At 42.5% G+C, this 22,025-nt stretch overlaps 1 protein-coding gene and 1 long non-coding RNA gene across 4 annotated transcripts in view; both read right to left on the bottom strand.

The window, feature by feature from the left end:
- Nucleotides 1-5,865: 5,865 nt before the first annotated feature.
- Nucleotides 5,866-22,025, bottom strand: part of LOC135498782 (interleukin enhancer-binding factor 2 homolog) — a 35,015-nt gene continuing 18,855 nt past the window's right edge. For all 3 annotated transcript variants that reach the window (XM_064789232.1, XM_064789230.1, XM_064789231.1), the window contains 4 exons: nt 13,044-13,226; nt 11,878-12,044; nt 10,770-11,034; nt 5,866-9,604 (listed from right to left, as the gene is read on the bottom strand). In XM_064789232.1, the coding sequence (XP_064645302.1) occupies nt 9,462-9,604; nt 10,770-11,034; nt 11,878-12,044; nt 13,044-13,226 (758 nt within the window). In that variant the 3' untranslated portion in view covers nt 5,866-9,461. The remainder of the gene's footprint in view (nt 9,605-10,769; nt 11,035-11,877; nt 12,045-13,043; nt 13,227-22,025) is intronic.
- LOC135498894 (uncharacterized) lies at nt 19,811-20,687 on the bottom strand. The gene is made up of 2 exons (XR_010449176.1): nt 20,642-20,687; nt 19,811-20,042 (listed from the first exon to the last, which is right to left on the bottom strand). It is a non-coding gene; the product is annotated as an uncharacterized LOC135498894 (long non-coding RNA).

Below are 22,025 nucleotides of genomic sequence, written 5' to 3'. Positions count from 1 at the left end.
CAGTAGTGTAATATCACTATCTAATGACAACTTATCATCGCAGAATCTCAAAATTGCAGTCTCAGTTTGTCCAATTGATCATCTCGACTCTGCATAACCAAAATGTGCGTGATTGGTCGCGACGAGCGCCATCGCCGACCAACTTTCATCGCCAGTAGTGTAATATCGCTATCGAATGACAACTTATCATCGCAGAATCTCAAAATTGCAGTCTCAGTTTGACCATAGGTCATCTCGACTCTGCATGACCAAAATGAGCGTGATTGAACGCGACGAGCGCCATCGCCGACCGACTTTCATCGCCGTCAGTGTAATATCACTATCGAATGACAACTTATCATCGTAGAATCTCGAAATTGCGGTCTCAGTTTGTCCAATCGGTCATCTCGACTCTGTATAACCAAAATGAGCGTGATTGAACGCGACAAGCGCCATCGCCGACCGACTTTCATCGCCAGTAGTGTAATATCGCTATCGAATGACAACTTATCATCGCAGAATCTCAAAATTGCAGTCTCAGTTTGACCATAGGTCATAGCGACTCTGCATAACCAAAGTGAGCGTGATTGGTCGCGACGAGCACCATCGCCGATTGACTTTCATCGCCATCAGTGTAATATCACTATCGAATGACAACTTATCATCGCAGAATATCGAAATTGTTGTCTCAATTTGTTCAATCGGTCATCTCGACTCTGTATAACCAAAATGAGCGTGGTTGAACGCGACGAGCGCCATCGCCGACCGACTTTCATCGCCAGCAGTGTAATATTGCTATCGAATGACAACTTATCATCGCAGAATATCGAAATTGTTGTCTCAATTTGTCGAATCGGTCATCTCGACTCTGTATAACCAAAATGAGCGTGATTGAACGCGACGAGCGCCATCGCCGACCGACTTTCATCGCCAGTAGTTTAATATCGCTATTGAATGACAACTTATCATCGCAGAATCTCGAAATTGCGGTCTCAGTTTGTCCAATCGGTCATCTCAACTCTGTATAACCAAAATGAGCATGATTGAACGCGACAAGCGCCATCGCCGACCGACTTTCATCGCCAGTAGTGTAATATCGCTAGTCTAATGACAACTGATCATCGCAGAATCTCAAAATTGCAGTCTCAGTTTGTCCAATTGATCATCTCGACTCTGCATAACCAAAATGTGCGTGATTGGTCGCGACAAGCGCCATCGCCGACCGACTTTCATCGCCAGTAGTGTAATATCGCTATCGAATAACAACTTATCATCGTAGAATCTCGAAATGGCGGTCTCAATTTGTCCAATCGGTCATCTCAACTCTGTATAACCAAAGTGAGCGTGATCGGTCGCGACGAGCGCCAACACCGACCAACTTTCATCGCCAATAGCGTAATATTGCTAGTCTAGTGACAACTGATCATCGCAGAATCTCAAAATTGCGGTCTCAGTTTGTCCAATTGAGCATCTCGACTCTGCATAACCAAAATGAGCGTGATTGGTCGCGACGAGCGCCATCGCCGACCGACTTTCATCGCCAGTAGTGTAATATCACTATGTAATGACAACTATCATCGCAGAATCTCAAAATTGCAGTCTCAGTTTGTCCAATTGATCATCTCGACTCTGCATAACCAAAATGTGCGTGATTGGTCGCGACGAGCGCCATCGCCGACCAACTTTCATCGCCAGTAGTGTAATATCGCTATCGAATGACAACTTATCATCGCAGAATCTCAAAATTGCAGTCTCAGTTTGACCATAGGTCATCTCGACTCTGCATGACCAAAATGAGCGTGATTGAACGCGACGAGCGCCATCGCCGACCGACTTTCATCGCCATCAGTGTAATATCACTATCGAATGACAACTTATCATCGCAGAATCTCGAAATTGCGGTCTCAGTTTGTCCAATCGGTCATCTCGACTCTGTATAACCAAAATGAGCGTGATTGGACACGACAAGCGCCATCGCCGACCGACTTTCATCGCCAGTAGTGTAATATCGCTATCGAATGACAACTTATCATCGCAGAATCTCGAAATTGCGGTCTCAGTTTGTCCAATCGGTCATCTCAACTCTGTATAACCAAAGTGAGCGTGATCGGTCGCGACGAGCGCCATCGCCGACCGACTTTCATCGCCAGTAGCGTAATATTGCTAGTCTAATGACAACTGATCATCGCAGAATCTCAAAATTGCAGTCTCAGTTTGTCCAATTGATCATCTCGACTCTGCATAACCAAAATGTGCGTGATTGGTCGCGACGAGCGCCATCGCCGACCGACTTTCATCGCCAGTAGTGTAATATCACTATCGAATGACAACTTATCATCGCAGAATATCGAAATTGCGGTCTCAGTTTGTCCAATCGTTCATCTCAACTCTGTATAACCAAAGTGAGCGTGATCGGTCGCGACGAGCGCCATCACCGACCAACTTTCATCGCCAGTAGCGTAATATTGCTAGTCTAATGACAACTGATCATCGCAGAATCTTAAAATTGCGGTCTCAGTTTGTCCAATTGAGCATCTCGACTCTGCATAACCAAAATGAGCGTGATTGGTCGCGACGAGCGCCATCACCGACCGACTTTCATCGCCATTAGTGTAATATTGCTATCGAATGACAACTTATCATCGCAGAATCTCAAAATTGCGGTCTCAGTTTGACCATCGGTCATCTCGACTTTGCATAACCAAAGTGAGCGTGATCGGTCGCTACGAGCGTCATCGCCGACCGACTTTCATCGCTAATAGTGTAATGTCGCTATCGAATGACAACTTATCATCGCAGAATCTTAAAATTGCAGTCTTAGTTTGACCATAGGTCATCTCGACGCTGCATGACCAAAATGAGCGTGATTGGTCGCGACGAGCGCCATCGCCGATTGACTTTCATCGCCATCAGTGTAATATCACTATCGAATGACAACTTATCATCGCAGAATATCGAAATTGTTGTCTCAATTTGTTCAATCAGTCATCTCGACTCTGTATAACCAAAATGAGCGTGATTGAACGCGACGAGCGCCATCGCCGACCGACTTTCATCGCCAGTAGTGTAATATTGCTATCGAATGACAACTTATCATCGCAGAATATCGAAATTGTTGTCTCAATTCGTCCAATCGGTCATCTCGACTCTGTATAACCAAAATGAGCGTGATTGAACGCGACGAGCGCCATCGCCGACCGACTTTCATCGCCAGTAGTTTAATATCGATATCGAATGACAACTTATCATCGCAGAATCTCGAAATTGCGGTCTCAGTTTGTCCAATCGGTCATCTCAACTCTGTATAACCAAAATGAGCGTGATTGGTTGCGACGAGCGCCATCACCGACCGACTTTCATCGCCATTAGTGTAATATCGCTATCGAATGACAACTTATCATCGCAGAATCTCAAAATTGTTGTCTCAATTTGTTCAATCAGTCATCTCGACTCTGTATAACCAAAATGAGCGTGATTGAACGCGACGAGCGCCATCGCCGACCGACTTTCATCGCCAGTAGTGTAATATTGCTATCGAATGACAACTTATCATCGCAGAATATCGAAATTGTTGTCTCAATTCGTCCAATCGGTCATCTCGACTCTGTATAACCAAAATGAGCGTGATTGAACGCGACGAGCGCCATCGCCGACCGACTTTCATCGCCAGTAGTTTAATATCGATATCGAATGACAACTTATCATCGCAGAATCTCGAAATTGCGGTCTCAGTTTGTCCAATCGGTCATCTCAACTCTGTATAACCAAAATGAGCGTGATTGGTTGCGACGAGCGCCATCACCGACCGACTTTCATCGCCATTAGTGTAATATCGCTATCGAATGACAACTTATCATCGCAGGGAAGGGCTTTAGAAACGTACCTGGCAACCGCTCGGGAGCTAGGTATAAGCCTAGATGCGGGGTTTTTGTTCAGAGCAGTGAAGCAGGACTCTGTTAGGAATAGCATATTAGAATACCAGACGATTTATTGTCGTCTCTGCTCCTATTTGGTCACTTTAGGCATCGACGAAGGAGAAACGCCTCACAGTCTGAGGGGAGCGTGTGCAATTTCTCTCAGGTCTCTAGTCCTAAATGTTACGGGAGATGCCGGCGCCCAAAATCATCAACAATTACTGATGAAACATGTTGGATGGGCGTCGGCGTCTAGTGCAAACCATTATTCCCGGGAGGATAAGCTTGGGCAGGCTGCGGTAGCTTCAAGGTCGCTAGCCACTCCCTCATCCCATCTCGCGTGGTCCAATATTGAGGAACAGTATTTTGATGAGTCTCATTTGCCTAAATGTAATCTGTAACTCTGGTGATTGGCGGCTTCATTATGATTTATAGCAGGTGTAATATTTCCTCCTTTAAAGACTTACGCTATTTCGAAACAATTGCGGTCTGGACGCAATGTCGTCATTATACGTAAGAATTTGTTGAAACGTAGTAATATTGTCGTCCGTAGATCAGCGGACACAGTGGTATCACTGAAAGCCTGAGTTAGTACGTACTTCAGCGATCGGGAATTGCCGAATTCAGGGACAATTTCAAACTTTTACGAAAGGCGTATTCCTTTAACGGTGGTCGTGAAGGGGGTGTAGAATGGTGGTATGCAGGAGATTTATAGCTGTAATGGTAACATGTAATATAAAGGTATGCACCAAATATTTCAATAGTTAATAAAGGTACGGTTTCACCTTGGCTTCTTAGTTCTTGGTTTCTTGTATCTCAGCGGCAGGTACGGGTGGTAACAAAATTAATGCACTCCTAGGTGGAGATACAAGCACTTGTTTCAGTCACGTCCGTCGTGGAGGATCGCTTTCACGCGCTGGGGTAGGTCTGTAGCTTTGGGATTTTTAGTAAGGGGAATCTACAGACCTCCCCCCGCGGTCTGGGGTGCCCAGTGCCTCGTGCTCCAAGGCAGCATCGTCACGAGCTAGGAGTGGGAGTTTTTCATTCCCATATCTTGATACCAACGGAACGTGCGCGTGAGGTCTCGACACCTTGGATACTTACTTATCCAATGTGTTGTGACGTCACGCTGGCACGCGAGTCCCACATTTCCTTGCATTCTGTTTTTGAAGCGCTGGATGGAAGGACAAAGCGCCAGCAGTTGGGAGAGAGGTCAGAATGCAACTCCCGGCAGGAGTAGGGGTTGGAGAGGACAGACTACTGGTACTTCCTGGAACCCCCCCCCCCCCCACCCTATTTTTGGGTTCGTACGGATACTGCGTGTTGGGCTTCATGAGCAAGATTCTCGTTGCCGTTTTTCATTCCCATATCTTGATACCAACGGAACGTGCGCGTGAGGTCTTGACACCTTGGATACTTACTCATCGTCATCGTCATCATTATCGTCATGATCATGATCATGATCATCGTCACGATCATCGTAATCATTATCGTCGTCATCATCATCATCATGGTCATGGTCATGATCATTATGATCATCGTCATGGTCATGATCATGATGATCATCATCACGATCATGGTCATGGTCATGGTCATGATCATCATCATCATGATCATTGTTATCGTCATTGTCATCGTCATGATCATCATAATGATGATGATCATCGTCATCGTCATGATCATTGTCATCGTGATGATCATTATGATCACCGTCAACGTCATGATCATGATCATGATGATCATTGTCATCGTCTCGTCATGATCATCAATATGATCATCATCATCATCAACATCGTCATCAAAACGGATGGAATAACAAGAACTCGGCACTGTAATTCCCAACGCAGAACGAGTCTGATCGTGTTTTAAAAACAAACTTGAACGGGATGCATTAATAAGTCAGGCCGTGTTGATATGGGTAAACTACAGACTAGCTCGGAAAAACTTACACAAATCCTTCTTGACATTAAAATCTTTATTCTCAGGATTATTGGTTGACACAAGTAGATATGTGACCCTTCTCACCTATTGCAGAGAATGGACCGGTCAAATACATAGTAAACATCACTGTCAAGAAGAGTCCATTGTAAATTACAAGGGGAAAGAAAGATGAATTTGGACTTAAAATAAAAATAATTTTGATACAAATGTGAAAACTACATGATCGAAATTGTTATTCTACAAAACAAAAGCTAAATAAAAATTAAATTCCAATTTCATGAAGAATATACTTTAAAACTATGTAAACCAAATTAACCCCTTTACTGTGACTGACGTGCATAGCACGTCATGGAACATGTCCCCTCAATTCTCATGTACCAATAAAAATACTGTATAGATGCTATTTACCCGGTTTTGGTTGGCTGTTTTACATAGGCCTATTACACGCACCAGGCCTTTTGTATAGGCACTCTTCAACTGGCTAGATAGCGTCAACACTGTATTATATCATCAGCACTGGGCTGCAGCCTTCTTAACATTAAGTTTGATCCAAATATTATAGATGGCAACACTTTTGAACATTATTAGAGTACGGCACCACAACTCATCACTCAGTGGTGGAAGCGGAAAATGGTTTCCATAGCAAAAGGGTTAAGCATTTCCTTCACGACTCTGAAGCTGCGTTCACACTGAATACGTATTGATTGCGCATTCCGGAATACGTGCCCCGGAATACGAATCAACGTTAATTCGCATTAATTGGGGGTGTTCACACACAACATGCCAATGCGCATTAACCAGTATCGCCGCCTATTGAACATTAGGAGAACGAATCGACTCTCCTGATCGGGAGGCGCAAATGTCTCTGCTACAACAACATAGCATGCATGAAGATGGATGTCCAACAAGATGAGGAACGGCAACGCCGGCAGTGGTGGAGTGTTGCCGGCGCCCTCATCAATCCTTCGCCTAGACACAGGGGTGTGCCTACCGGTTCCAGCAGCCATTGCAGCAGTATCGATAACACGCGCAGGGTCGGTGATGGGCCTGTTCCCCAAAATTTGGTCCATCATGTCGTAAACCCTATTCGACAAACGCGTGTGCCCTGACTTGCCATTTATCACACTTTCTCCATGCGCTGGAACGGAACTAACATCATGCGCATGCGAACAGGAAGGCAGCCTTGTTAATGCGCATTGAGTTGTTCAGACCGAATGCGTATCGGGCGATCCGAATTCTGATGCGAATTCAATACGGTGCGGGGACCGTTTTCGATAAACCGATTTGGCATCGTTCCAAAACGATTTCAGTCTGAACAGTTAATACGAATTTAGGTTTTAATTCGTATTCAATTCGTATTAAAACGCTAGTGTGAACACAGCTTTATAAAATACCACAAAACATTTACAGAACACAATAGGCAATTCGGATTGTAATAAATTAAACCCAGCAGCATGACGACATGATCGTTTCCCCCAAACTTCGAAATATAAATTCCGAACAGCCCCTACTGTGTGTGCGCCTCATACCGGGGCACATCCGATACAGATGTTTGGTAAATATATTTTCTGTCATGATGGTAATTTCAACCATGGAAACAATACAAAGCTTTACTGAAAGTTTCCGAGACTTAAAAGGCATGGTCAGTTTGGTAATCTGTCTTGACAGATTCATGGTCATTCAAAATTGGGCCCCATTCCTTCGATGTGTTCCGAGGGAACGAGAACCACCCCAGTCACTTTGCCAGTGGTTGTTATACATGTTATAAGCCACATAGTAAGCTGTCACCTTAGGATTAAGAGTAATTAGCTATTGTATATACAACTCCACTTGTTTGCCTTATGTCTTGTTACAACTCTTGTGTATGATAGTTGATGTTGTACTTCTGTTGGTGTCGGTTGTGTTGCAAATAAAATTCTCTCGAGTTACATACATGTATGGCTTTGAGTTGTGTGAGAGGATTTCCTGCCCATACTGGTGAGTTATAACAACACATAAGGCAAACAAGTGGAGTTGTATATACAACTAGAATTCCGAAATTTGCTGGTAGCAAATTTGATAGTCCCCAGGTAGTCGTCATGTCAACAGAGTAGAAAGCAAGAACATTTTGCGCCGTCGTATTCCGATTTGACTGGTTAGTGGTGAAATCTGCTTTTACTTTTGCAAATTAATTAACTAGTTCTAACGTTGTCTGAATTAAAGATGCTTTCCCAATGCTTGACTGGTCTGGCAAGAGGCATTGCCAGGAAAACGTGACGTCATTTTGGCCATTCTTCTTACCGCACGCCCTCCCTCTCTGTAAAACCTCCTGACATGGTGTGAAGTGGGAGTACGCACAATGGGAACCACACTGCCGCGATGTTAATAGTTTCTATTTATAGAATTCAGCGGCAGAGATTTTAAGCACGGAAAAAATAGATTAACTCGGCTAATCTCAATGGATTTTACCCAGGAATGTTTTCAAGGCGAGAGAAACATCTGATTTAAGTACTGCGCTTATTAGATTTCATGTTCATGCCGAAGATTGGCCTAAAACTTTGACGAAAAGAGTGCATTATCGAGTGTTGGAGAGGTCACGTGATTGTACGAGAAACCTGAGCGAAAACAATACTGACTCCAACTCCCAGAGGGAGGAGCTGGAGTCATAAAAACGCATCTAAAGCATCGAAATATTCTGAGTTTTGAAAAATCGTTTTGCGATAGTCCATGAATCGAATTGGGTTTCTTTATAAATACCTCCATCGAATCGTCCCATCGCTCGACCAACTCCTGAGAATAATGAAGTCATTATGACGGGGCGGAGCTTATGCTAATGTATCAGCGTCTAGCCTCTGCGCATGTCACAGCGCATGTCAGATTGAATCGCAGCTTCGGCATGTTGGGAGAAGACGATCAGACGACATCTCAGCAAAAAATGCTTCAAAAGTATCGAAATACTGAGGATTTTTTTAATACTTTTGCGATAGTCCATAGATGGAATTGGGTTTGGTGGTGTAAGGGTGATTGATTTCTGGTTTATTTAGCCGTTTTGCTAGACTACCGCAATAAATGTATTGGTGGAAGAAAATAACAGTTTCGAGAATTCCAGTGATATCAATATAGTCCCCAGACGGGATCTGGGGCCTATAATAACTCATTACGCTTAATCCTTAGGTGACAGCTTACTATATGGCTTATAACAACCACTTGTGCTACTGTTACCCAGAAATCTTTAATTTTTGCCCGTACATTTTATTTCAAAACTGTACCTTTCTCACTTAACCTCTTGACTACTGGGCCGTTCCAACTGCTCCATACAGGGGCCTTTTTTGGCATTATTGTGCAGCCACGTGCACCTGGCAAAACCTCTGTCTTCGCCGCCACTGCAGCGCCATCTATACAACTTAGTTCAAGTTGGTGGGTAGCAGACGACATGCCAACATACCACTAGAACCGAGCCAGGTCTTTACACCAGTAGAACCGAGCCAGGTCATACCAAACATTACACAGAAAGGTTTATTATAGCAACCGCTCAAGCGGTTGGCAATAGTCAAGAGGTTAATAGATGATGAGCATGTCGTGAAAACAGACAGCAAAACGTAACAGAGCAATTCATTAGTTGCCTTGGACACCAAGAACGTTGGTGTACTAATTCACATCAGCCGTATCCATGGACTCCTCGGCTCCTCCCTCACTCTCCTCGTCATCTTCTTTCTTCTCAATCTTTTCGTATGCCTTGTCAGACGGCGTAACCACAACACCCTCCCACACACTCATCTCTGTGGCGATTGCTGAAAAGAGAATAAAAGTTGTGGTTTAAAGGTAATTGCAGACTATTCGTGGCCTTCTGCGTTTTCTGTTTGAAATCAACGGTCGTTAGGGCTTAGTTCTAAATTTAACCATGGTTAAAAGGACTTTGCACACTTTTTGTGACCTGCTTTATTTTCTGTTTAAAATGTGGCCTTGGTTCATAGGACAGGTGAACTGGGCTCAGTTCCAAATTTGGCCATGGTTCATAGAACTGGTGAACTGGGCTCAGCCACAAATTTGGCCATGGTTAATAGGACAGGTGAACTGGGCTCAGTACCAAATTTGGCCTTGGTTTATAGAGCGGGTGAACTGGGCTCAGTTCCAAATTTGGCCACGGTTCAAAGAACAGGTGAACTGGGCTCAGTTCCAAATTAAGCCATGGTTAATAGGACAGGTGAACTGGGCTCAATTCCAAATTTAGCCATGGTTAATAGGACAGGTGAACTGGGCTCAGTTACAAATTTGGCCATGGTTAATAGGACAGGTGAACTGGGCTCAGTTACAAATTTAGCCATGGTTCAAAGGTCAGTGCACACTATTTATGATATTTTGCGCTTTCTATGTGAAATCTTTGGTGAACTGGGCTCAGTTCCAAATTAGGCCACAGCGGTGGTAGTATTGACGGACTTGCCACCGTTGCAGGATCATTTCCTACGCGACATCACTCCGCCACACTCTGAAACTCACTGAACTGTTACTGTACAGTTGTGTGAGTTGTATTGTCAAGGAACTGGGAGACTAAGAGATCCTCGACTAATTTTAAGCATCGTGCGGTTCAATTCATTTAAAGTCATTAAAAATATCTGAGTACCATTTTTTGGTGAAAGGGCCAATGGCACCATAACATAACACTCACCAGAGAGATTGTAAAGAAGAAGATGAAAATCACACTCTTTATCACGGACACTAGTTTTGGTCCTTAATTGGTTATTTGCATTCTATTTGACCTCTCTAATAAGACACCATTCTATTAAGGACAACACTTCTCAGTCACAAGGATGTTCTTACAAGAGAAGTTCTACTGTAGTTTGCACTTTAAAATTGAAGTGAAACAGATTTTCATCAGTTATTTTGTTACACATTACAAACGACAGGACCATACTCTAGGAAAGACCAACGTGTGCCTAGATGCTTAACTATACATACCTGGTGTGCCCTCCAAACCCAAGATATGCTTGTAACCTCCATGCGATAACACTCTCAGTAGAGTCTGCGCTGTGTAGCACACTTGATCCTGTTGTTCTAGAGACATGGATGTGTGGACGCGGATGTTCCCGTTCTCGCAGGGGTCGGTGATACCGGCCGACCCAGGGAGGAAGAACCCTGCTGCCAGTAGCTGGAGGCTGCGGCGGAAGGCCTGGTTGATTGGCAGTGGCTGTCGCGTTGGGTTGTTCATTACTGAGTAGTGTGACTGCAATGAAGACAGTGCATATTCATATCATAACAGGCCTTTCAATTGCATAGTCTTTTCTAAAACTTCTGCCAGACATAAAGCTATTTTCATGATTTAAGGATTGACCATAGGTACATGTACCACCAGTTTGGCTACTTGAATCCTAAAGCAATTGGAACTTCTGCAAAATGAAGTGAATGCCCATTGAAAAACCGAGGAGGATATTCCTTTGGAAATCAAAGAACAGACTCTGACCCTTAAATTGGCATTCACATTGTTCTGAAAGAGTTCTACATGTACTTGCTTTAGGATTTCAATTTCTAGCGAAAATGGTGGCGTCTACATTATCAACTCTCAACCAGGATGCCTCGTTAACTGCTACTTCAGACTTAGGGGGCAAGCAAGAACTCCACCAACATGGAAGGGACACCCCCACCAAACAGTCAATTGATCAATATCAAGAGGCATCTCAAATGAAGACACACTCCCTGTACATGACCTTCATGGTAAATGCAGTGTACGACGTTAGATTTCAACACATCGCTGTAACGCATTGTGATGTCATCAAGCTTGTGCCGACCGCTGGTTGGCAAAGCATTTGCAAGCCATATCCAGTAGCTTTGGTATCCAAAATCGGCAATATTGGCTTTATGGAACTGGCTGAAAAGTTAATGGAGTAAAGAATTTGGGCAGCTCTATCGATGCGCAAGTTCCAGCGGTTCCAGCTGACAGCCTAAAATACCTTGAAATGCATTCAAAAACGTATTCTTCAAACAAGCCAGTGCGCAAGCCCAGAGTAGCTTGACACCGTTCCTCGAGACTACATAGTGAAACTCATGTATTAACTGTGCTTGTTCTTACCAAAAGATCGATGATCCACGGTGAGAGGGGTTCGAGACCTTCAAACCTCGTCTTCACATCTCTCAGCAGCCTGATAAGCACCTTCACGCTCGAATGGAATGCATTCTCCTCAGCCCAGCGAGCGTGTCGGATCGCAGCAAGATGGCTGTGCATGATTTTACTTTCCACTGCAAAGATACATAGATACATGCAGCAGGGTTTCATACCGAGGGTAGGAGGGGGGGACATATACCCCCATTATTTGGGCATGGGATACATCACCAATCCTCCTGATTAATTAAGATTTTGAAATTTATGTTTAAGGAATCGATACCAACAGTGAGGTATCAATTTCTATTCTAAAATACCAAACTGCCACTTTCTCCAGACTGGCACAGCTGCCAGTCTATGCAGATCCTGTCTAATTTTGTCAATTTTGGTTTTTCCTTTCATATCAGCTATTCCATACGCAAGTCTCTTACTAGTTGTTTTTAGCGATTAGTATTGTTGGATTAGGAGAAGGATAAGGGGTCAAAACTGAAATGAAGACTCACACAAGAATAGCCTGTATGGCAAAGGTAATGCATCACATGACTCATATAAAAATAGTCTTTCCTCCTAGTGCCAACATTTCCGAGACATTTCCACAGTTTTCAAAGAATGTTCTTCAGGAGATTTCAATGGCGATGTTCTGGCAATTATCAAACTAGGCATGGATAGCATGGGAATGGGATTTATTCAAGAATTGATGGAGAGTCATATTTAACTGCACAGACTGTGTACACAGTAGTTGCCAACTTTTATTAATGGAAATAACAATTAATATCGAAAATCCACACTTTTCCAGATTGAGAAATCGATGGAACTCATTGAATTACCAAGACATTTCGTGTATGGAATTAGAAACTTTTACGCTCACTACTTCACAAGATTTAAATGAGCTTCAAAACCCTTCTTTATGCCAGCGTAACATGCAAATTGGATTCACATTGGAACCTGTCTCCTCTCGGGACTGACAAGTGCTGTCCCTAACAGTAACAGAGAGGTGTCCTTATTAAAGAGGTCATATTAAATGGAAACGACCAATATGTGACCAAATCTAAAGTCCTTAACAGGAAAGGTGTTCTTAATAGAACAGATGTCCTTTATAGAGAGGTGTCCCCAAATGGATGTTCCACTGTACTTACAATGCAGCTCTGGGTCCAGCTTCTTGAGATTCTGGTGGAGGGTTGTGATGAGGACTTTGACAGTCGCATCAGGCGAGCTGATCTCAAAGCCTCCCTCGTTGGTCATCATGGTCAGTACCTCATGGGGCTCAGCATTCTTCAGTTCTTCTAGGGTCTTATTGCCAAGAGCAGCGACTGCTTCCACTGGAGGGAGGCGGTATAAATTCTTTTAGTACAACAGGCTTTGAATTCAAAAAAAATTATCAGGGCACCCATTTTAGAGCCATTTTGGCCTTGAGTACGGGAAAATATGAAAGAACATTGAGAGGACATGAACGTCATTTTGGAGGCCACCGACTGCCATGGCAGCAGTGACAGTGGTAAAAGTTCAAACCCTCGTACAATCAACAAGCCGGAAGAACTTTCGTGTCGGACAGAATGTGAGAAATTAACGTCCAGTTTTCAATTTCAGTTTTTTGGCCCGCATATTTGGCTCGCATAACTTTCCTTTAATTGTCATGTCATTTGAATTAACCGCAAAACCAAAATTTGTACACGATACCAGGGTGACGGTGAGCAAAAGACAAAAGAAACACTTGTACATTCACATGTACATGTACTCCCCTTGTGTTGAAGACAGAATCACTGGGGTCAATTACCTTTACATGTATCAGCCCAATAGTGGACCAGTACATGCATATTTCAAGAGCCAGTGCTTACAGATCTAGACAACATGCAGTGGTTAGCAGTGCTAACCACGGATTTGGAGAGCACCACTGTTTCGCAATGTGATCCTTACGTCGACAGGAACATATTTCCAAAAAGTTTTAAATCACTGACATTATGTTGAGGTATGATTTTCCCGAGACAGAGTCAGAGATGATGAAAACTGCTCCAAGGAAACAAAACATAAATACGTTCAAGTCGTAAAAAGGCAGGAATTCTTTCTTAGTTCTAAATATAAAAGCATTCAAGGGACTTGAGTCGTAGCCATGTGGTCAAATGGTTGCACACTTGACTGCTAATCGATTATCAGTTGTGTTGTGTGGGTTCCTTTCCCTGCCCAGACACATTCATCCACCAGCCAGTGCTGCTTGACTGGTAAATGAAATGGCCAGGGCCATTGTGCTCACCTCATGTGGAGGAAAGATGGATAAAGATCATGGTATTGTGTAATGTAGTGTTAGGTTTGATGTAGGTCCAAGCAATTACAATTTCCCCAAAATGGCCAATTTACAGTACATTCGACCTCTGTGACCTTGAAAAGTAGGTCAAATCAAAGAAGACCCGGGTGACACATTGAATGGTTGTTAGAATTAGATGTACCTATGATATAAAATTGGTGCCAATCGGGCAAGTAATTACTAAGAATAATGGCATTTTGAAGAATTTAGGATTTGGCCCCCTCCCTGGAGGCCAAACGGCAAATCAGATCGCACCAAACTTCAGTACCTGAGATCACCTGACCAAGGGGTACATGTGTACTTAATTTGTGATCAATAGTCATTGCAGTTAAGAAACGTGCCATAGTTACGGCCTGACGGCCAATTTACGCCATTTGACCTCTGTGACCTTGACAAGAAGGTCAAATTAAAAACATGTGTGACATATACTGTATGGCGGTTAGATGTACACATGATATCAAATTGGTGGCAATCGGGCAAGAAGTTAAGGAATAATCACATTTTTAAGGTTTTTGGATTTTGCCACTTGGTGGTCAAGTGGTGAATCATATTGGACCAAACTTCAGTCCCTGAGATCACCTGACTAAGGGGTAAATGTGTACCAAATTTGGGATCAATAGTCATTGCAGTTTAGAAACGTGCCATCGTTACATCCTAACGGCCAATTTACACCATTTGACCTCTGTGACCTTGAAAAGTAGGTCAAATCAAAAACCCGTATGATATGTGATGTATCCTTGCTAGGAGTACCTACCATAAAAATGTTATGAAAATCAGACCACTATTAAACGAGCAATCAAACATTTTAACTTTGGACATTAAATTTGGCCCCCGGGTGGCCAAACTAAGAATTTTTCAAGATGCCCGCCTGGCACCCATATTGGCTATCACATTTGATAAATGAAATGGCCAGGGCCATTGTGCTCACCTCATGTGGAGGAAAGATGGATAAAGAGCATGGTATTGTGTCATGTAGTGTTAGGTTTGATGTAGGTCCAAGCAATTACAATTTCCCCAAAATGGCCAATTTACAGTACATTCGACCTCTGTGACCTTGAAAAGTAGGTCAAATCAAAGACGACCCGGGTGACACATTGAATGGTTGTTAGAATTAGATGTACCTATGATATAAAATTAGTGCCAATCGGGCAAGTCATTACTAGGAATAAAGGCATTTTGAAGAATTTAGAATTTGGCCCCCTCCCTGGAGGCCAAACGGCAAATCAGATCGCACCAAACTTCGGTACCTGAGATAACCTGACCAAGGGGTACATGTGTACTTAATTTGTGATCAATAGTCATTGCAGTTAAGAAACGTGCCATAGTTACGGCCTGACGGCGAATTTACGCCATTTGACCTCTGTGACCTTGACAAGAAGGTCAAATTAAAAACCTGTGTGACATATACTGTATGGTGGTTAGATGTACCCATGATATCAAATTGGTGGCAATCGGGCAAGAAGTTAAGGAATAATCACATTTTTAAGGTTTTTTGGATTTTGCCCCCTGGTGGTCAAGTGGTGAATCATATTGGACCAAACTTCGGTCCCTGAGATCACCTGACTAAGGGGTAAATGTGTACCAAATTTGGTATCAATAGTCATTGCAGTTTAGAAACGTGCCATCGTTACATCCTAACGGCCAATTTACAACATTTGACCTCTGTGACCTTGAAAAGGAGGTCAAATCAAAAAACCCGGAGGATATATGATGCACCTTTGCTAGAAGTACCTACCATATTTTTTTCAAAATTTCCCGACTACTATTAAGGGAGATATTGCATATTTTCATTTTTAATGTTTGGCCCCCTGGTGGCCAAACCATGAAACGAATCGGACCGAAACTTGGTCTCCAATGTGTCATTACATAAGGGTACATGTGTACTAAGTTTCAACTCAATAGCTCTAACAGTTATGAAACGTGCCCTGCTAACGGACGACGGACGACGACGGACGACGACGACGACGACGACGACGACGACGACGACGGACGACGGACGCCACGGTATGGGATAAGCTCACCTCTGCTAAGAGGTGAGCTAAAAATCAAGGATTTAGTAGAGCGTACATAGATATACATCCAGATCAAATTTGGTTGCAATCCGATCATTAGTTTCGGAGTAATAGTACTGTGTTTATTTTTCAAGATGGCTGCCTGGCGGCCATATTTGATGTCCGAACGGCCGAAATTTTAGGGGTGGAATAGAGAATCCCCAGATACATGTCCACACTGGTTTAAAACCTTCTAGCTAAAATAGATAGGAAACATGCTACTGTTCAGTAAATCAGCAAACTTTGACCTCTGTGACCTTGAAAAGGAGGTCAAATCAAAAACCCGGAGGATATATGATGTACCTTTGCTAGAAGTACCTACCATATTTTTTTCAAAATTTCCCGACTACTATTAAGGGAGATATTGCATATTTTCACTTTTAACGTTTGGCCCCCTGGTGGCCAAACCATGAAACGAATCGGACCGAAACTTGGTCTCCAAGGTGTCATTACATAAGGGTACATGTGTACCAAGTTTCAACTCAATAGCTCTAACAGTTACGAAACGTGCCCTGCTAACGGACGACGGACGACGACGACGACGACGGACGCCACGGTATGGGATAAGCTCACCTCTGCTAAGAGGTGAGCTAAAAATGTACCAACAATGATACATTTGATGTTTCATACTAGTTTATCAAACATTATTTCGAAATAAAATATTTTCAAAGTTACTGGTGTCTCTAGTTAAGCCACACCATTGACTAGATAGCAGCATTTCTCATGGTACATGTACATAACATTACCATTAAGTGATGCCAGCTATAGTTGGGGTTGACACATGACCCAGCCCTGAAAATCAAGTTTTTAATGGCACATGACAAGACCGTCAGTAAATTCAGAATATCGCAAGCTCTTGTCTGACACAAAGTGTAATGTACAATAGAGGTGATTAATAGAACTTTGTGTTTTACACCAGTTAAAAATCAGTCTGATTTGCGATGATATTGTTTGAATTGTTGGTAAATGATTACATCAAAGTTCACTTCATGTGTTTGATAAATAGTATACCGTTTGATACCAGCAAAATCTCGTCGTCAACCTAGATTGGAATAATACGAATGTTGGTCGTCGCGAGAGCAGACCCTTATTGTCAGGTTCTGTCATTATGTTTGTGGCAGCATGTGCCTAGCAACCATGCCTAGCAATGGGCATTTTACACTAAAAAATATCTTTAAAATCATTTATTTAAAAATTTGGTTCCGAGGAATTGTTTGCAGTACATTCAGCCTCTTTGTCACCAATTTTGAGACAAATCGGAGTAAAAGTGTAGACGCTGAATCGATTTGTTTCAGGTCCGTTTAGCTAAATGGCGAGATTGACTATGAATGAAGATAGTTTTAGCCCTAGGATGCTCGGCAGTTGTTGAATTGAAATGCAAATTGCGTTGCCAGTATTTGTCCTATTGTAATAAAACTTAAGTTTTCATTAAAGTTCGTTATCTTGTTCATTAAGTCCTTCGTCTCATGTAAAATGCGAAATGAACAAGAGGCCCAAGGGCCTGGCGCTCAGCTGAGTTGTTGCTGCGTTGTTCGTATATATTACATTACTCGTCAAACTCTACTAAACTAAGGACTCAAAGCCTAAGGATATTAGCTTCTGGATGTGTAACAGTGAATTACGGTAGACTGGCGCAATCTACTTCAAGCAAGCTCCACCCTTGCAATGTGTGCGCAAACAGATAACTTAACCTATATTGGACCATCAATTCTACACACAGCAACATGATTCATCCTCAGCTGTTACCATGATGATGATGATGATGATCCTTTTCGCAAATTGGTCGTCTTCTGTCTTTCTTCCATACTTCAGTGCCACCGGATGTAGTCTGCCCTTGTGGAGGGATCCTTTCAGCACCGGGACACAAGAATCCATGCGAATTGAATCACATGGAGAGACTAGCCCAATCACCCGCTTTTGGCTGGGTAGAAATAGGTAAATCTCGCAGACTGGACCTTAAACTCTACTGCCGACGTGTGAGGCCGGTCTGACAGATGAGTAAGTGGGGTCCATCTAATGCAGAAGGCACCAGTTTCCCTAACTAAAAGGGTAACATTAACAAAATGCTCTACCCAACTCTATTATTGCCTAAAGGCCTATGTACACTAGTAAAATATTAGCAACATTTTTACATTTCCAGTTGCAACAAATGTTGCAAAAATGTTGCGTAGTGTGTACAGAGCAAAACGCGTCTTACAACATGTTGTAAAATTGTTGCAAATTAAATGCAATGCAATTCTTTGTTGCATGTTGTAAAAATGTTGCAAACTCTTCAGCCAATCAGAAATAGGATTTGCGTCATGTGATCTACCGGAGTTCATGTGACTTGAACAAGAAGCAGGTATAGCAACTCTCAAGTGAGTGTCTTGCTTCGTAGGGTGATGAAACCTTTTCTAGAAGTTTTTGTGTGACGGCTTGTCAGTCAGCCGCAACTCCTTTAGGCTGCGTATCCATAGGCTGTTCCGTGCCCTGCACAACATTCCCTTTTTACCGCCTGGCGCGCCACACGGACAATGAACCTTCGTTGGTGTTATTGATCGTTCCCATAGGTTATGCCGTGTCACATTGCGGGCATATATGCACTGTGGATTGGGAATATAGGCCCATATTGGGATTGAACATGTCCATTCTTTTGCGAGTGAACAACACGGAAGCAATGTCTGAGGCGAAATTAATTCAAGAGGTTCATCAACGGGAACTACTCTGGGATCCCGAAACTGATGATTATCATAACAAGCACGAACCTGTAATTTGTTGCTTAAAAGTCAGGTTTTATATACATGTACATGTCAATTTGATGTTGCAAGTGAAAATACAAGTTACTTGTATTTTCATTTTCAATATTCATAAGAAATTGTCTTCTGAAATAATGACAGCGTGCGGATAAACGCGATTGACCGCTGCGAAATGAGGACTACAAAGGCCTACATGACCAAAAAGGAATATCCAATGGAGACTCGGGGCATAGTGCCAGGTCACAAGGCTGTTACGCCATAACGCCACACTACACAAGGGCATACCCTATGGATACGCGGCCTTAACAGGCAGTGGTATGCCCCATCATCCACCCTCATTTTGATCCAGGGCCTGGTCCATATTCTCTTTGGTTATTTCGCCGCCTCTTCCGTCTCTCAACAATGACAGCTAAAATTGCTGCAGAAGCACTCAAAACACATCTTCTCTCCTTGGAATCATCCATTTTCCCTCCAAAATACCTATTTCCCTTTGTTCCCACTAAAAAGTTTGCAACAATTTACCAACATGTTGTAAAAATGTTGCTAATTTGTTGCAATTTTGTTGCTAGTGAACACAGGGCCTTGAAGGGCTTGTTGCAAAATTGTTGTAAAAATGTTGGTAAAATGTTGGTAAAATGTTGGTAAAATGTTGGTAAAATGTTGGTAAAATGTTGGTAAAATGTTGGTAAAATGTTGCTAATATTTTACTAGTGTACACCCTGCTTAAGTCAAGTGAAACTCTTAACAAACCTTAGCAGAATGCCACCATTGAAATGTTGATAATAATGATAGCAAGTAAAAACTTTAAACAGATAGACTTGATTTTTTTAACCAACTGCCACATGCGGTTTTCTTTATTTAGTAAATTTTGAGGTAAGTATTACAGAATGAAATACTTGAATACTAGAATTGCCTGGCTCTTCTGATGATTGCACTGGTGAACACCGAAGTCGATGGGATGTGCAAAGTCATAGCTCGATCCTCTCTCTTGGTCATCTTTGAGATGTAGTCACCAAATATGTTCAAATGCAGCTGCAGATCATTCCTGTCCTGCAAAACATGATGAGGAGATAACATTTTAATTTTGATAGAATAGGTAAGCTAGCCAAGTTTTATATCAAATACAAGGCCAACAACAACTGATAAGGCGCTAGGGCCGAATGATCAAGGAAGTTCATTGATATGATTGGGAATACATTGTGATAAGAGTGATGAATCGGCCCCGTTTGAGGCATTGTGCTATGTACAGTGTGCAAGTGTCAGTGTGTATCATATCTCATTTACTGTTTGTTGACATTTCAAATCGCTGGCGTCGATCCTCAATTACACTGTTTATGTACATTGGCAACCTTACCCGATGATATCAGAACGATGTTTATTATTGTCTTGTTTATTCACATTAGTTCTGCTATGTGACAAGAGTTATTTGTTGAGAAATCCATGATTTAAAGCCATACTTTGACATCGTTTCTCAGACCAACCAACCAAGCTGCATTTCGCAGATCGTTTTTCAACGATCATCGACGAACTATTTCAAATTAATCACATCCAATTAAACAATCCAAGCCTTCCCTAATGTCATCAACATGCAATAACACAAGCAGCCAAATATTATCGCCTATGAAATTGTGAATTTAATGAGAACTTACCTCTGAATTGACAGAACGCGATCTATTCCATAGCATGGTCTCCTTACGTCTGAACTGCGCAGACTCGAGACGTGACGTTCGCTGCATGTATGATTGGACGTGGGATAACTCGCGCGAAATTTAAAATGCTCTTCTTGGGGGGTGCTCACTGAATTGCGCCAGTAACACCACCTGGTGAGAAATTCATGAACTACGCCTATTGATAATGAAAGAGAAAGCTTTGCTCTATAAAATTAGATTTGATTCATGATCCCCAACTGAGAAATCAGCTGCTGGAAAAGTTTTTGGAAAATTTCGCTTGGTGCCACCTAGTGGCCAAACCGCTCATCCTGCCGGACCCACATTTGGTCTATTCAGGAGTCCTGAAGGGTCTCAACGCCTCAGAGGGAAAATCTATCGCCTATCCGCCATAGTTTTGAAACGTGCATGTTTAACGGACAGACAGACAGACAGACAGACAGACAGACAGACAGACAGACAGACAGACAGACAGACAGACGGACACTCATTCTACCATTTACTCATATGAATAGCTCAGCTTTTCAGCTGAGCTAATAAAATTATTAATTGGGAGCTCAAAATTGATGAGCGTGTATACGTAGCATGCAGGAATGTTGTGCTGGCCAGCGAGCAGTATGGTGAGTTTCTTCACAAAGCTACGTGTCTTTATCGATGATGTATGAAGAAACTACGAAGACCCAATGTAAGCAGTAATCTAATCTGTAATACTCTCAAATTTCAACGAAATCAATCAAGTATTTGCCGAGAAATTAGAAATTACGCACAACTTTACAGGATCGCGTCAGCCATAATAATGACATTAATGTACATGCAAATGAGGACTGTCACTTGCTCGTCAATACCGAGCAGCTAATCACGTGGGCATAATTATGATAATAAGGTACAGCGGTGGAAAAATTCAAATTCAAATTCAAATTCTTTATTACTCTAAAACGCTAAATAGTCTGGTTCTCTGACCTCGATCTCCGGGCTTTTGGTAGGGTTTAGGAACGGGTCAGGTAACAACAACCGTCTACAAATAACACGGCAGAAAAGAGGAGTGTTATTTTTAGATTCAGCCATTGTTGTAATTTCCCGAGCCAATTATCGTTTTACGGTCGAATTGAGCGCTGTATCTGTCCTAGGATTATGCCTATTATTGAACACATCATTCTACACTGTAGAAATACCGGAATTACTCTTAAAATGCGCGATTACGGTTATTTTATGTTTCAGACAAAGGGGTTTCCCCATATAATGACGTCACTTTTAGCGATATTGTCATTTTCGCAAAAGTACGATTTGGGACGCTAAACCTTGACCGATTGCGTTGGTTTTTGCAGGATAGGTTGTTTATAATATTAAAAAAAATTAGGCATAAGAA

The sequence above is a fragment of the Lineus longissimus genome, chromosome 14 (assembly GCF_910592395.1).
Source record: "Lineus longissimus chromosome 14, tnLinLong1.2, whole genome shotgun sequence".
In the NCBI taxonomy this organism is placed as follows: Eukaryota; Metazoa; Nemertea; class Pilidiophora; order Heteronemertea; family Lineidae; genus Lineus; species Lineus longissimus.
The sequence above is the reverse complement of the archived record's forward strand: the minus strand, read 5'-3'. Positions and strand labels throughout refer to the sequence as shown.